The sequence below is a fragment of the Filicampus tigris genome, chromosome 16 (assembly GCF_054856515.1).
Source record: "Filicampus tigris isolate MCC_2025a chromosome 16, RoL_Ftig_1.0, whole genome shotgun sequence".
Classification (NCBI taxonomy): Eukaryota; Metazoa; Chordata; class Actinopteri; order Syngnathiformes; family Syngnathidae; genus Filicampus; species Filicampus tigris.
In genome coordinates this window covers 4739943-4755583 of record NC_141232.1, presented here as the reverse complement: position 1 = coordinate 4755583, position 15641 = coordinate 4739943, and the positions used below count along the sequence as shown (strand labels likewise).

The 15641-nt window shown below is 41.9% G+C and overlaps 1 protein-coding gene across 1 annotated transcript; it reads right to left on the bottom strand.

Moving 5' to 3' along the window:
- Positions 1 to 674: 674 nt before the first annotated feature.
- Positions 675 to 14602, bottom strand: aanat2 (arylalkylamine N-acetyltransferase 2). Its single transcript, XM_086054824.1, has 3 exons — positions 14434 to 14602; positions 1398 to 1552; positions 675 to 980 (listed from the first exon to the last, which is right to left on the bottom strand). Exons 1-3 carry the CDS (start codon positions 14600 to 14602, stop codon positions 675 to 677), a joined length of 630 nt encoding a protein of 209 aa, XP_085910950.1.
- Between the last annotated feature and the right edge of the window lie 1039 nt (positions 14603 to 15641).

Sequence of the window (15641 nt, the reverse complement as noted above, 5' to 3'; positions counted from 1 at the left end):
CCAAAGGAAGATTTTCATTTTAAAATAGAAACACCAACATTGAAATAGAGCTTAATTTTATATTTTGTTGTCTGGAACGAATAAGGAAAACTCTTTAAAAAAAAAAACAATTAAAAAAAAAACGTTTTTTATTTTCCATTTTTAATTCTAAAACGAAAATAGAATACAGCACGTGACACAAATCGAAATACGGTTCGTATATCTGTTTTAAGATTCCCGGAAGTTGTCACCGAAAGCATTTCTCCTAGTGACCAGAAGATGGCGACACATTGCACCACAAGGTGGACGTGAGCGCACTCAACTTCAACTTCTGCTTCATGCACTGCACAACACCATCATCACACACTGCTGGACATGTTCTTCCACTGTCACAGTGGAAACTTGCCATTCTGCGTGGGTGCCGATTATTCAGAAAGAAAAAAAAAAAAAAAAAAGAATTCAATTTCCACTTATTGAATTGATCATTTTAATCACTGTGTCATATTACAAAAATAGAAGAATTGCTTGCATTTGCAGCACATGAGGCAAATCACGGTGAAGGTGAAAACAGGAAGTCTCCTGGCTTGGCTGCGGCGTATCTAATGAAGCGAGCTGCGTATTTTGAAAGTCTGACGGGAAAAAAATCGCCTGCTGGTGTCAAAGTGCATTGAAGGCAGTCCTGGGTGTGGGCGGGGCTAGCAGCCGCTGTTCCGCCTGGCGTACGCCTGCCCGCCGAGCAGGTACTCCATCTCCTGGAAGCGCATGTTGGACACGCTGATGGCCGACGGGCCTTTCTCCTTGAAGCCGGCCTTGAGGTAGAAGGGCACCAGGAAGTCCTCGCAGACCAGCAGGGCCCGGCGGGGGCGCGGCATGCAGCGCAGGTACTGCAGGTAGCGCCACAGCAGGATGGAGCCCTTGCCCTGCTGCCGGCAGTGGCGGTGCACCGACAGCACGTGGATGTGCACCGTCGACGTGTTGGGCACGTGCAGGGTCATGGCCTCCTTTGGGGTTGGAATAATAAAATAATAAAAAATAGAAATCATCATTGTAATTTCCAAATCATTCCAATTGATAACAGAAGTGTGACTCTACAGTTTGAGCTTTTGTTTCCTAATGCTTCATGTTTTGCAACTTTTGATGACCAGTGATGCGTTGGAAAGTTAGTCATTAATATAAGAAATCATGAGCATAATCAATGTCTTCATGTGAATAAATATCATTCATTATTAATACAGTTAATTTAACAAACCTATTCCAGAAGTATGCGACAAGCCAATTTTTTTTTCAACAGTGAAGTAATCTAACTACAGTTAGTTTGCAAGGTCACAATTTGTTACTGTGGAGCAATTAAAGTTGACTTGGTTTTACGGTGACATCACTTGCATCAATCACATCGTTCACTGGCGGCGCAATCTGACCTGGGAAAGTCTCTCTTTGTCCCAGCCGGTGCCGATGATGAAGGCGACCAACTGGCCCTCCTCGAACCAGCCCAGCGACAGCTCGGGGCACTGACCCACGAAGTGCAGCACCTCTTCCAGGGTTAGCGGGCACTCGCCCGACACAGAGATGAAAGCTGGAGCAGCAGCGGGTGAGAGAGAAGACGAGCAAAGGTCATGGCGAGAAATGAGAAACGATGTTATTTTGGAAAACTATAAAACGATAAATGAAACCTTAACCCTAGTTTTAAACCCTACTTTGAAACCCTACCCCTAGATTGAACCCTAATTTGAAACCCTAACCCTAGTTTCGACCCAAGTTTGAAACCCTAACCCTGGTTTCAAACCCTACTCTGAAACCCTGACCCTGGTTTCAAACCCTACTTTGAAACCCTAACCCTGATTTCAAACCCTATTTTGAAACCCTAACCCTAGTTTCGACCCTATTTTGAAACCATAACCCTCGTTTCAAACCCTACTTTGAAACCCTACCCCTAGTTTGAACCCTAATTTGAAACCCTAACCCTAGTTTCGACCCTAGTTTGAAACCCTAACCCTGGTTTCAAACCCTACTTTGAAACCCTGACCCTGGTTTCAAACCCTACTTTGAAACCCTAACCCTGGTTACAAACCCTACTTTGAAACCCTAACCCTAGTTTCGACCCTAGTTTGAAACCCTAACCCTGGTTTCAAACCCTACTTTGAAAGCCTGACCCTGGTTTCAAACCCTATTTTGAAACCCTAACCCTGGTTTCAAACCCTACTTTGAAACCCTAACCCTGGTTTCAAACCCTATTTTGAAACCTTAACCCTAGTTTTAAACCCTACTTTGAAACCCTACCCCTAGTTTGAACCCTAATTTGAAACCCTAACCCTAGTTTCGACCCTAGTTTGAAACCCTAACTGTGGTTTCAAACCCTACTTTGAAACCCTGACCCTGGTTTCAAACCCTACTTTGAAACCCTAACCCTGGTTACAAACTCTACTTTGAAACCCTAACCCTAGTTTCGACCCTAGTTTGAAACCCTAACCCTGGTTTCAAACCCTATTTTGAAAGCCTGACCCTGGTTTCAAACCCTATTTTGAAACCCTAACCCTGGTTTCAAACCCTACTTTGAAACCCTAACCCTAGTTTCAAACCCTAATTTGAAACCCTAACCCTAGTTTAAAACCCCTTTGAAACCCTAACCCTAGTTTGAACCCTACTTTGAAACCTTAACCCTCGTTTCAAACCCTACTTTAAAACCCTAACCGTGGTTTCAAACCCTATTTTGAAACCTTAACCCTAGTTTTAAACCCTACTTTGAAACCCTACCCCTAGTTTGAACCCTAATTTGAAACCCTAACCGTAGTTTCGACCCTAGTTTGAAACCCTAACCCTAGTTTCAAACCCTACTTTGAAACCCTGACCCTGGTTTCAAACCCTACTTTGAAACCCTAACCCTGGTTTCAAACCCTACTTTGAAACCCTAACCCTAGTTTCGACCCTAGTTTGAAACCCTAACACTGGTTTCAAACCCTACTTTGAAACCCTGATCCTGGTTTCAAACCCTATTTTGAAACCCTAACCCTGGTTTCAAACCCTACTTTGAAACCCTAACCCTAGTTTCAAACCCTATTTTGAAACCCTAACCCTAGTTTCAAACCCTATTTTGAAACACTAACCCTGGTTTCAAACCCTATTTTGAAACCCTAACCCTAGTTTCAAACCCTATTTTGAAACCTTAACGCTGGTTTCAAACCCTACTTTGAAACCCTAACCCTAGTTTCAAACCCTAATTTGAAACCCTAACCCTAGTTTAAAACCCCTTTGAAACCCTACCCCTAGTTTGAACCCTACTTTGAAACCTTAACCCTCGTTTCAAACCCTACTTTGAAACCCTAACCCTGGTTTCAAACCCTATTTTGAAACCTTAACCCTAGTTTTAAACCCTACTTTGAAACCCTACCCCTAGTTTGAACCCTAATTTGAAACCCTAACCGTAGTTTCGACCCTAGTTTGAAACCCTAACCCTAGTTTCAAACCCTACTTTGAAACCCTGACCCTGGTTTCAAACCCTACTTTGAAACCCTAACCCCGGTTTCAAACCCTACTTTGAAACCCTAACCCCAGTTTCGACCCTAGTTTGAAACCCTAACACTGGTTTCAAACCCTACTTTGAAACCCTGACCCTGGTTTCAAACCCTATTTTGAAACCCTAACCTTGGTTTCAAACCCTACTTTGAAACACTAACCCTAGTTTCAAACCCTATTTTGAAACCCTAACCCTAGTTTCAAACCCTATTTTGAAACCCTAACCCTGGTTTAAAACCCTATTTTGAAACCCTAACCCTAGTTTCAAACCCTATTTTGAAACCCTAACGCTGGTTTCAAACCCTACTTTGAAACCCTAACCCTAGTTTCAAACCCTAATTTGAAACCCTAACCCTAGTTTAAAACCCCTTTGAAACCCTACCCCTAGTTTGAACCCTACTTTGAAACCTTAACCCTCGTTTCAAACCCTACTTTGAAACCCTAACCCTGGTTTCAAACCCTCTTTTGAAACCTTAACCCTAGTTTTAAACCCTACTTTGAAACCCTACCCCTAGTTTGAACCCTAATTTGAAACCCTAACCCTAGTTTCGACCCTAGTTTGAAACCCTAACCCTGGTTTCAAACCCTACTTTGAAACCCTAACCCTGGTTACAAACCCTACTTTGAAACCCTAACCCTAGTTTCGACCCTAGTTTGAAACCCTAACCCTGGTTTCAAACCCTACTTTGAAACCCTGACCCTGGTTTCAAACCTTATTTTGAAACCCTAACCCTGGTTTCAAACCCTACTTTGAAACCCTAACCCTAGTTTCAAACCCGAATTTGAAACCCTAACCCTGGTTTCAAACCCTATTTTGAAACCTTAACCCTAGTTTTAAACCCTACTTTGAAACCCTACCCCTAGTTTCGACCCTAGTTTGAAACCCTAACCCTGGTTTCAAACCCTACTTTGAAACCCTGACCCTGGTTTCAAACCCTATTTTGAAACCTTAACCCTAGTTTCAAACCCTACTTTGAAACCCTGACCCTGGTTTCAAACCCTACTTTGAAACCCTAACCCCGGTTTCAAACCCTACTTTGAAACCCTAACCCCAGTTTCGACCCTAGTTTGAAACCCTAACACTGGTTTCAAACCCTACTTTGAAACCCTGACCCTGGTTTCAAACCCTATTTTGAAACCCTAACCTTGGTTTCAAACCCTACTTTGAAACACTAACCCTAGTTTCAAACCCTATTTTGAAACCCTAACCCTAGTTTCAAACCCTATTTTGAAACCCTAACCCTGGTTTCAAACCCTATTTTGAAACCCTAACCCTAGTTTCAAACCCTATTTTGAAACCCTAACGCTGGTTTCAAACCCTACTTTGAAACCCTAACCCTAGTTTCAAACCCTAATTTGAAACCCTAACCCTAGTTTAAAACCCCTTTGAAACCCTACCCCTAGTTTGAACCCTACTTTGAAACCTTAACCCTCGTTTCAAACCCTACTTTGAAACCCTAACCCTGGTTTCAAACCCTCTTTTGAAACCTTAACCCTAGTTTTAAACCCTACTTTGAAACCCTACCCCTAGTTTGAACCCTAATTTGAAACCCTAACCCTAGTTTCGACCCTAGTTTGAAACCCTAACCCTGGTTTCAAACCCTACTTTGAAACCCTAACCCTGGTTACAAACCCTACTTTGAAACCCTAACCCTAGTTTCGACCCTAGTTTGAAACCCTAACCCTGGTTTCAAACCCTACTTTGAAACCCTGACCCTGGTTTCAAACCTTATTTTGAAACCCTAACCCTGGTTTCAAACCCTACTTTGAAACCCTAACCCTAGTTTCAAACCCGAATTTGAAACCCTAACCCTGGTTTCAAACCCTATTTTGAAACCTTAACCCTAGTTTTAAACCCTACTTTGAAACCCTACCCCTAGTTTCGACCCTAGTTTGAAACCCTAACCCTGGTTTCAAACCCTACTTTGAAACCCTGACCCTGGTTTCAAACCCTATTTTGAAACCTTAACCCTAGTTTTAAACCCTACTTTGAAACCCTACCCCTAGTTTGAACCCTAATTTGAAACCCTAACCCTAGTTTCAACCCTAGTTTGAAACCCTAACCCTGGTTTCAAACCCTACTTTGAAACCCTAACCCTGGTTTCAAACCCTACTTTGAAACCCTAACCCTGGTTTCAAACCCTACTTTGAAAGCCTGACCCTGGTTTCAAACCCTATTTTGAAACCCTAACCCTGGTTTCAAACCCTACTTTGAAACCCTAACCCTAGTTTCAAACCCTAATTTGAAACCCTAACCCTAGTTTCGACCCTAGTTTGAAACCCTAACCCTAGTTTCAAACCCTACTTTGAAACCCTGACCCTGGTTTCAAACCCTATTTTGAAACCCTAACCCTGGTTTCAAACCCTACTTTGAAACCCTAACCCTAGTTTCGACCCTAGTTTGAAACCCTAACCCTGGTTTCAAACCGTACTTTGAAACCCTAACCCTGGTTTCAAACCCTACTTTGAAACCCTAACCCTAGTTTCGACCCTAGTTTGAAACCCTAACACTGGTTTCAAACCCTACTTTGAAACCCTGACCCTGGTTTCAAACCCTATTTTGAAACCCTAACCCTGGTTTCAAACCCTACTTTGAAACCCTAACCCTGGTTTCAAACCCTACTTTGAAAGCCTGACCCTGGTTTCAAACCCTACTTTGAAACCCTAACCCTGGTTTCAAACCCTACTTTGAAACCCTAACCCTGGTTTCAAACCCTACTTTGAAACCCTAACCCTGGTTTCAAACCCTACTTTGAAACCCTAACCCTGGTTTCAAACCCTAATTTGAAACCCTAACCCTGGTTTCAAACCCCATTTTGAAACCTTAACCCTAGTTTTAAACCCTACTTTGAAACCCTACCCCTAGTTTGAACCCTAATTTGAAACCCTAACCCTAGTTTCAACCCTAGTTTGAAACCCTAACCCTGGTTTCAAACCCCATTTTGAAACCTTAACCCTAGTTTTAAACCCTACTTTGAAACCCTAACCCTAGTTTCAAACCCTAATTTGAAACCCTAACCCTGGTTTCAAACCCCATTTTGAAACCTTAACCCTAGTTTTAAACCCTACTTTGAAACCCTACCCCTAGTTTGAACCCTAATTTGAAACCCTAACCCTAGTTTCAACCCTAGTTTGAAACCCTAACCCTGGTTTCAAACCCCATTTTGAAACCTTAACCCTAGTTTTAAACCCTACTTTGAAACCCTACCCCTAGTTTGAACCCTAATTTGAAACCCTAACCCTAGTTTCAACCCTAGTTTGAAACCCTAACCCTGGTTTCAAACCCTACTTTGAAACCCTGACCCTGGTTTCAAACCCTACTTTGAAACCCTAACCCTGGTTTCAAACCCTACTTTGAAAGCCTGACCCTGGTTTCAAACCCTATTTTGAAACCCTAACCCTGGTTTCAAACCCTACTTTGAAACCCTAACCCTAGTTTCAAACCCTAATTTGAAACCCTAACCCTAGTTTAAAACCCCTTTGAAACCCTAACCCTAGTTTGAACCCTACTTTGAAACCTTAACCCTCGTTTGAAACCCTACTTTGAAACCCTAACCCTGGTTTCAAACCCTATTTTGAAACCCTAACCCTGGTTTCAAACCCTACTTTGAAACCCTAACCCTAGTTTCAAACCCTAATTTGAAACCCTAACCCTAGTTTAAAACCCCTTTGAAACCCTAACCCTAGTTTGAACCCTACTTTGAAACCTTAACCCTGGTTTCAAACCCTACTTTGAAACCCTAACCCTGGTTTCAAACCCTACTTTGAAAGCCTGACCCTGGTTTCAAACCCTACTTTGAAACCCTAACCCTGGTTTCAAACCCTACTTTGAAACCCTAACCCTGGTTTCAAACCCTACTTTGAAACCCTAACCCTAGTTTCAAACCCTAATTTGAAACCCTAACCCTGGTTTCAAACCCTACTTTGAAACCCTAACCCTGGTTTCAAACCCTACTTTGAAACCCTAACCCTAGTTTCAAACCCTAATTTGAAACCCTAACCCTGGTTTCAAACCCCATTTTGAAACCTTAACCCTAGTTTTAAACCCTACTTTGAAACCCTACCCCTAGTTTGAACCCTAATTTGAAACCCTAACCCTATTTTCAACCATAGTTTGAAACCCTAACCCTGGTTTCAAACCCCATTTTGAAACCTTAACCCTAGTTTTAAACCCTACTTTGAAACCCTACCCCTAGTTTGAACCCTAATTTGAAACCCTAACCCTAGTTTCAACCCTAGTTTGAAACCCTAACCCTGGTTTCAAACCCTACTTTGAAACCCTGACCCTGGTTTCAAACCCTACTTTGAAACCCTAACCCTGGTTTCAAACCCTACTTTGAAAGCCTGACCCTGGTTTCAAACCCTATTTTGAAACCCTAACCCTGGTTTCAAACCCTACTTTGAAACCCTAACCCTAGTTTCAAACCCTAATTTGAAACCCTAACCCTAGTTTAAAACCCCTTTGAAACCCTAACCCTAGTTTGAACCCTACTTTGAAACCTTAACCCTCGTTTGAAACCCTACTTTAAACCCTAACCCTGGTTTCAAACCCTATTTTGAAACCTTAGCCCTAGTTTTAAACCCTACTTTGAAACCCTACCCCTAGTTTGAGCCCTAATTTGAAACCCTAAACCTAGTTTCGACCCTAGTTTGAAACCCTAACCCTAGTTTCAAACCCTACTTTGAAACCCTCACCCTGGTTTCAAACCCTACTTTGAAACCCTAACCCTGGTTTCAAACCCTACTTTGAAACCCTAACCCTAGTTTCGACCCTAGTTTGAAACCCTAACACTGGTTTCAAACCCTACTTTGAAACCTTGACCCTGGTTTCAAACCCTATTTTGAAACCCTAACCCTGGTTTCAAACCCTACTTTGAAACCCTAACCCTAGTTTCAAACCCTATTTTGAAACCCTAACCCTAGTTTCAAACCCTGTTTTGAAACCCTAACCCTGGTTTCAAACCCTATTTTGAAACCCTAACCCTAGTTTCAAACCCTATTTTGAAACCCTAACGCTGGTTTCAAACCCTACTTTGAAACCCTAACCCTAGTTTCAAACCCTAATTTGAAACCCTAACCCTAGTTTAAAACCCCTTTGAAACCCTACCCCTAGTTTGAACCCTACTTTGAAACCTTAACCCTCGTTTCAAACCCTACTTTGAAACCCTAACCCTGGTTTCAAACCCTATTTTGAAACCTTAACCCTAGTTTTAAACCCTACTTTGAAACCCTACCCCTAGTTTGAACCCTAATTTGAAACCCTAACCCTAGTTTCAACCCTAGTTTGAAACCCTAACCCTGGTTTCAAACCCTACTTTGAAACCCTGACCCTGGTTTCAAACCCTACTTTGAAACCCTAACCCTGGTTTCAAACCCTACTTTGAAAGCCTGACCCTGGTTTCAAACCCTATTTTGAAACCCTAACCCTGGTTTCAAACCCTACTTTGAAACCCTACCCCTAGTTTCAAACCCTAATTTGAAACCCTAACCCTAGTTTCGACCCTAGTTTGAAACCCTAACCCTAGTTTCAAACCCTACTTTGAAACCCTGACCCTGGTTTCAAACCCTACTTTGAAACCCTAACCCTGGTTTCAAACCCTACTTTGAAACCCTAACCCTAGTTTCGACCCTAGTTTGAAACCCTAACCCTGGTTTCAAACCGTACTTTGAAACCCTAACCCTGGTTTCAAACCCTACTTTGAAACCCTAACCCTAGTTTCGACCCTAGTTTGAAACCCTAACACTGGTTTCAAACCCTACTTTGAAACCCTGACCCTGGTTTCAAACCCTATTTTGAAACCCTAACCCTGGTTTCAAACCCTACTTTGAAACCCTAACCCTAGTTTCAAACGCTATTTTGAAACCCTAACCCTAGTTTCAAACCCTAGTTTGAAACCCTAACCCTGGTTTCAAACCCTACTTTGAAAGCCTGACCCTAGTTTCAAACCCTATTTTGAAACCCTAACGCTGGTTTCAAACCCTACTTTGAAACCCTAACCCTAGTTTCAAACCCTAATTTGAAACCCTAACCCTAGTTTAAAACCCCTTTGAAACCCTACCCCTAGTTTGAACCCTACTTTGAAACCTTAACCCTCGTTTCAAACCCTACTTTGAAACCCTAACCCTGGTTTCAAACCCTATTTTGAAACCTTAACCCTAGTTTTAAACCCTACTTTGAAACCCTACCCCTAGTTTGAACCCTAATTTGAAACCCTAACCCTAGTTTCGACCCTAGTTTGAAACCTTAACCCTGGTTTCAAACCCTACTTTGAAACCCTGACCCTGATTTCAAACCCTACTTTGAAACCCTAACCCTGGTTACAAACCCTACTTTGAAACCCTAACCCTAGTTTCGACCCTAGTTTGAAACCCTAACCCTGGTTTCAAACCCTACTTTGAAACCCTGACCCTGGTTTCAAACCCTATTTTGAAACCCTGACCCTGGTTTCAAACCCTACTTTGAAACCCTAACCCTAATTTCAAACCCTAATTTGAAACCCTAACCCTGGTTTCAAACCCCATTTTGAAACCTTAACCCTAGTTTTAAACCCTACTTTGAAACCCTACCCCTAGTTTGAACCCTAATTTGAAACCCTAACCCTAGTTTCAACCCTAGTTAGAAACCCTAACCCTGGTTTCAAACCCTACTTTGAAACCCTGACCCTGGTTTCAAACCCTACTTTGAAACCCTAACCCTAGTTTCAAACCCTACTTTGAAAGCCTGACCCTGGTTTCAAACCCTATTTTGAAACCCTAACCCTGGTTTCAAACCCTACTTTGAAACCCTAACCCTAGTTTCAAACCCTGTTTTGAAACCCTAACCCTGGTTTCAAACCCTATTTTGAAACCCTAACCCTAGTTTCAAACCCTATTTTGAAACCCTAACGCTGGTTTCAAACCCTACTTTGAAACCCTAACCCTAGTTTCAAACCCTATTTTGAAACCCTAACGCTGGTTTCAAACCCTACTTTGAAACCCTAACCCTAGTTTCAAACCCTAATTTGAAACCCTAACCCTAGTTTAAAACCCCTTTGAAACCCTACCCCTAGTTTGAACCCTACTTTGAAACCTTAACCCTCGTTTCAAACCCTACTTTGAAACCCTAACCCTGGTTTCAAACCCTACTTTGAAACCCTAACCCTAGTTTTGACCCTATTTTGAAACCATAACCCTGGTTTCAAACCCTACTTTGAAACCCTAACCCTAGTTTCAAACCCTAATTTGAAACCCTAACCCTGGTTTCAAACCCTATTTTGAAACCTTAACCCTAGTTTTAAACCCTACTTTGAAACCCTGCCCCTAGTTTGAACCCTAATTTGAAACCCTAACCCTAGTTTCAACCCTAGTTTGAAACCCTAACCCTGGTTTCAAACCCTACTTTGAAACCCTAACCCTAGTTTCAAACCCTAATTTGAAACCCTAACCCTGGTTTCAAACCCTATTGTGAAACCTTAACCCTAGTTTTAAACCCTACTTTGAAACCCTACCCCTAGTTTGAACCCTAATTTGAAACCCTAACCCTAGTTTCAACCCTAGTTTGAAACCCTAACCCTGGTTTCAAACCCTACTTTGAAACCCTAACCCTAGTTTGAACCCTAATTTGAAACCCTAACCCTAGTTTCAACCCTAGTTTGAAACCCTAACCCTGGTTTCAAACCCTACTTTGAAACCCTAACCCTGGTTTCAAACCCTACTTTGAAACCCTAACCCTAGTTTCAAACCCTAATTTGAAACCCTAACCCTGGTTTCAAACCCTATTTTGAAACCTTAACCCTAGTTTTAAACCCTACTTTGAAACCCTACCCCTAGTTTCAACCCTAGATTGAAACCCTAACCCTAGTTTTGACCCTATTTTGAAACCATAACCCTGGTTTCAAACCCTACTTTGAAACCCTAACCCTAGTTTCAAACCCTAATTTGAAACCCTAACCCTAGTTTCGACCCTAGTTTGAAACCCTAACCCTGGTTTCAAACCCTACTTTGAAACCCTGACCCTGGTTTCAAACCCTATTTTGAAACCCTGACCCTGGTTTCAAACCCTACTTTGAAACCCTAACCCTAATTTCAAACCCTAATTTGAAACCCTAACCCTAGTTTCAAACCCTACTTTGAAAGCCTGACCCTGGTTTCAAACCCTATTTTGAAACCCTAACCCTGGTTTCAAACCCTACTTTGAAACCCTAACCCTAGTTTCAAACCCTAATTTGAAACCCTAACCCTAGTTTAAAACCCCTTTGAAACCCTAACCCTACTTTGAACCCTACTTTGAAACCTTAACCCTCGTTTCAAACCCTACTTTGAAACCCTAACCCTGGTTTCAAACCCTATTTTGAAACCTTAGCCCTGGTTTCAAACCCTACTTTGAAACCCTAACCCTAGTTTCGACCCTAGTTTGAAACCCTAACCCTGGTTTCAAACCCTACTTTGAAACCCTAACCCTGGTTTCAAACCCTACTTTGAAACCCTGACCCTGGTTTCAAACCCTATTTTGAAACCCTGACCCTGGTTTCAAACCCTACTTTGAAACCCTAACCCTAATTTCAAACCCTAATTTGAAACCCTAACCCTAGTTTCAAACCCTACTTTGAAAGCCTGACCCTGGTTTCAAACCCTATTTTGAAACCCTAACCCTGGTTTCAAACCCTACTTTGAAACCCTAACCCTAGTTTCAAACCCTAATTTGAAACCCTAACCCTAGTTTAAAACCCCTTTGAAACCCTAACCCTAGTTTGAACCCTACTTTGAAACCTTAACCCTCGTTTCAAACCCTACTTTGAAACCCTAACCCTAGTTTCAAACCCTATTTTGAAACCTTAGCCCTGGTTTCAAACCCTACTTTGAAACCCTAACCCTGGTTTCAAACCCTACTTTGAAACCCTAACCCTGGTTTCAAACCCTACTTTGAAACCCTAACCCTAGTTTCAAACCCTATTTTGAAACCCTAACCCTAGTTTCAAACCCTGTTTTGAAACCCTAACCCTGGTTTCAAACCCTATTTTGAAACCCTAACCCTAGTTTCAAACCCTATTTTGAAACCCTAACGCTGGTTTCAAACCCTACTTTGAAACCCTAACCCTAGTTTCAAACCCTATTTTGAAACCCTAACGCTGGTTTTCAAACCCTACTTTGAAACCCTAACCCTAGTTTCAAACCCTAATTTGAAACCCTAACCCTAGTTTAAAACCCCTTTGAAACCCTACCCCTAGTTTGAACCCTACTTTGAAACCTTAACCCTCGTTTCAAACCCTACTTTGAAACCCTAACCCTGGTCTCAAACCCTACTTTGAAACCCTAACCCTAGTTTCAAACCCTAATTTGAAACCCTAACCCTGGTTTCAAACCCTATTTTGAAACCTTAACCCTAGTTTTAAACCCTACTTTGAAACCCTACCCCTAGTTTGAACCCTAATTTGAAACCATAACCCTGGTTTCAAACCCTACTTTGAAACCCTAACCCTGGTTTCAAACCCTACTTTGAAACCCTAACCCTAGTTTTGACCCTATTTTGAAACCATAACCCTGGTTTCAAACCCTACTTTGAAACCCTAACCCTAGTTTCAAACCCTAATTTGAAACCCTAACCCTGGTTTCAAACCCTATTTTGAAACCTTAACCCTAGTTTTAAACCCTACTTTGAAACCCTACCCCTAGTTTGAACCCTAATTTGAAACCCTAACCCTAGTTTCAACCCTAGTTTGAAACCCTAACCCTGGTTTCAAACCCTACTTTGAAACCCTAACCCTAGTTTCAAACCCTAATTTGAAACCCTAACCCTGGTTTCAAACCCTATTTTGAAACCTTAACCCTAGTTTTAAACCCTACTTTGAAACCCTACCCCTAGTTTGAACCCTAATTTGAAACCCTAACCCTAGTTTCAACCCTAGTTTGAAACCCTAACCCTGGTTTCAAACCCTACTTTGAAACCCTAACCCTAGTTTGAACCCTAATTTGAAACCCTAACCCTAGTTTCAACCCTAGTTTGAAACCCTAACCCTGGTTTCAAACCCTACTTTGAAACCCTAACCCTGGTTTCAAACCCTACTTTGAAACCCTAACCCTAGTTTCAAACCCTAATTTGAAACCCTAACCCTGGTTTCAAACCCTATTTTGAAACCTTAACCCTAGTTTTAAACCCTACTTTGAAACCCTACCCCTAGTTTCAACCCTAGATTGAAACCCTAACCCTAGTTTTGACCCTATTTTGAAACCATAACCCTGGTTTCAAACCCTACTTTGAAACCCTAACCCTAGTTTCAAACCCTAATTTGAAACCCTAACCCTGGTTTCAAACCCTATTTTGAAACCTTAACCCTAGTTTTAAACCCTACTTTGAAACCCTACCCCTAGTTTGAACCCTAATTTGAAACCCTAACCCTAGTTTCAACCCTAGTTTGAAACCCTAACCCTGGTTTCAAACCCTACTTTGAAACCCTAACCCTGGTTTCAAACCCTACTTTGAAACCCTAACCCTGGTTTCAAACCCTACTTTGAAACCCTAACCCTGGTTTCAAACCCTACTTTGAAACCCTAACCCTAGTTTTGACCCTATTTTGAAACCATAGCCCTGGTTTCAAACCCTACTTTGAAACCCTAACCCTGGTTTCAAACCCTACTTTGAAACCCTGACCCTGGTTTCAAACCCTACTTTGAAACCCTAACCCTGGTTTCAAACCCTACTTTGAAACCCTAACCCTAGTTTCGACCCTATTTTGAAACCATAACCCTCGTTTCAAACCCTACTTTGAAACCTTAATTGGTAGAAAATGCATTAAGTGGCGGTATAATGCACATAATAATGCTAATAAAGTACTTAATGATAGTAATTGACATCCGAGTTTCGGAGTAATCTATGTATTTAAAATGGCAGAAAATGTACTACTTAGCAGTAGTAATAACGTACATAATAAAGAAAATAGATGCGGACATAACGGTAGCAATCCCGACCTTCTCTCTCGATCTCGAACACGCTGATGGCGTCCTGAGGCGTGAGGTTCCTGAACTCGCTGGCGGGCAGCGTGTGTCGCCTCTGCCGCAGAGAGCCGACCACCCGCACGGGCGTCTTCAGGAAGAAAGGCTTGAGGAAGGGCGACGAGCCGCTCAGGTGCTGGGTCATGATGCCGAATGTTGGCTCGCTGGCCTGGCGGTGGTGTTTGCGCGGTGAGCTCAGGGAGTCGAGTGTGTTTGAGCAAGTCGCCGCCGCCAACGTGACACCTGCTCATTTTCTGTCTCTTAATCCTGCCCCGTGACAAGTAGCACTCGGACAGATGGGACTCGAAAGCTCCCATTACAAAAGTATTACGCGTGTAGACGTGCAATTCCTGCAGAAATTTGCGTGTGAATGCTGAAATGTGGAATGTAAAAAATATACAAGCACGTTTTTTTGTCGATTTATCTAGGTCATCTTTTCATGGGAGTTTGGAGCCTTGACCACCTTGGACACCCTGAACAGACAATGTTGACTTCTCGGATCATACATTGCCAGAGCAAGCCATGTTGCTCTCATTTTTTGGGGTTGATTTTTCATAGAATTACGATTGATTTTTCATTATCGTTGGTAAAAAAAAAAAAAATTCATTGAATTTTGGTCAATTTGTTCCATTGATTGTTTTTTTTAATTTGGTTGATTTGTCATTTTTGATGATTTTGCGATGATTTACTTTTAAATTTTTGGGGGGGGGGTTGTTTTTTTTTAATTGACTTAGTTAATTTCTTATTTTTAGTCTTTTTTTTTTTTTTAATTCATTTTTAAATATTTGGTTTTTTTTTTTTTTTTTAATTGACTTTCAGTTCATTTCTTATTTTTATTTTGATTTCTTTGGGGTTGATTCATACAATACAATTTTATTTATATAGCATATTTCACAACAGCTACAGCTTTAACAAAGCACTTTGAGCGTCTTTGGTGTTGTTGCGGTGGGCGCACATGTTTTTGGAGATGAGGGGCACGGGAAGCTCACGGCATCACACGCTGGCAGATCTGCTTGGCTTTGCTGTCTGGCTGATTTGACCCCCTGAAAGAGGTTTAAGGCCCGCTAATGAAATGGGCTAAGCATGTTTACATAGGACCCCATCACGGCTCCAAGGGGACCTTGCACGTGCCAAATGCCCTGATGTAGCAAAAAGGCGGGCAAAATATTAGGAACACCTTCCCT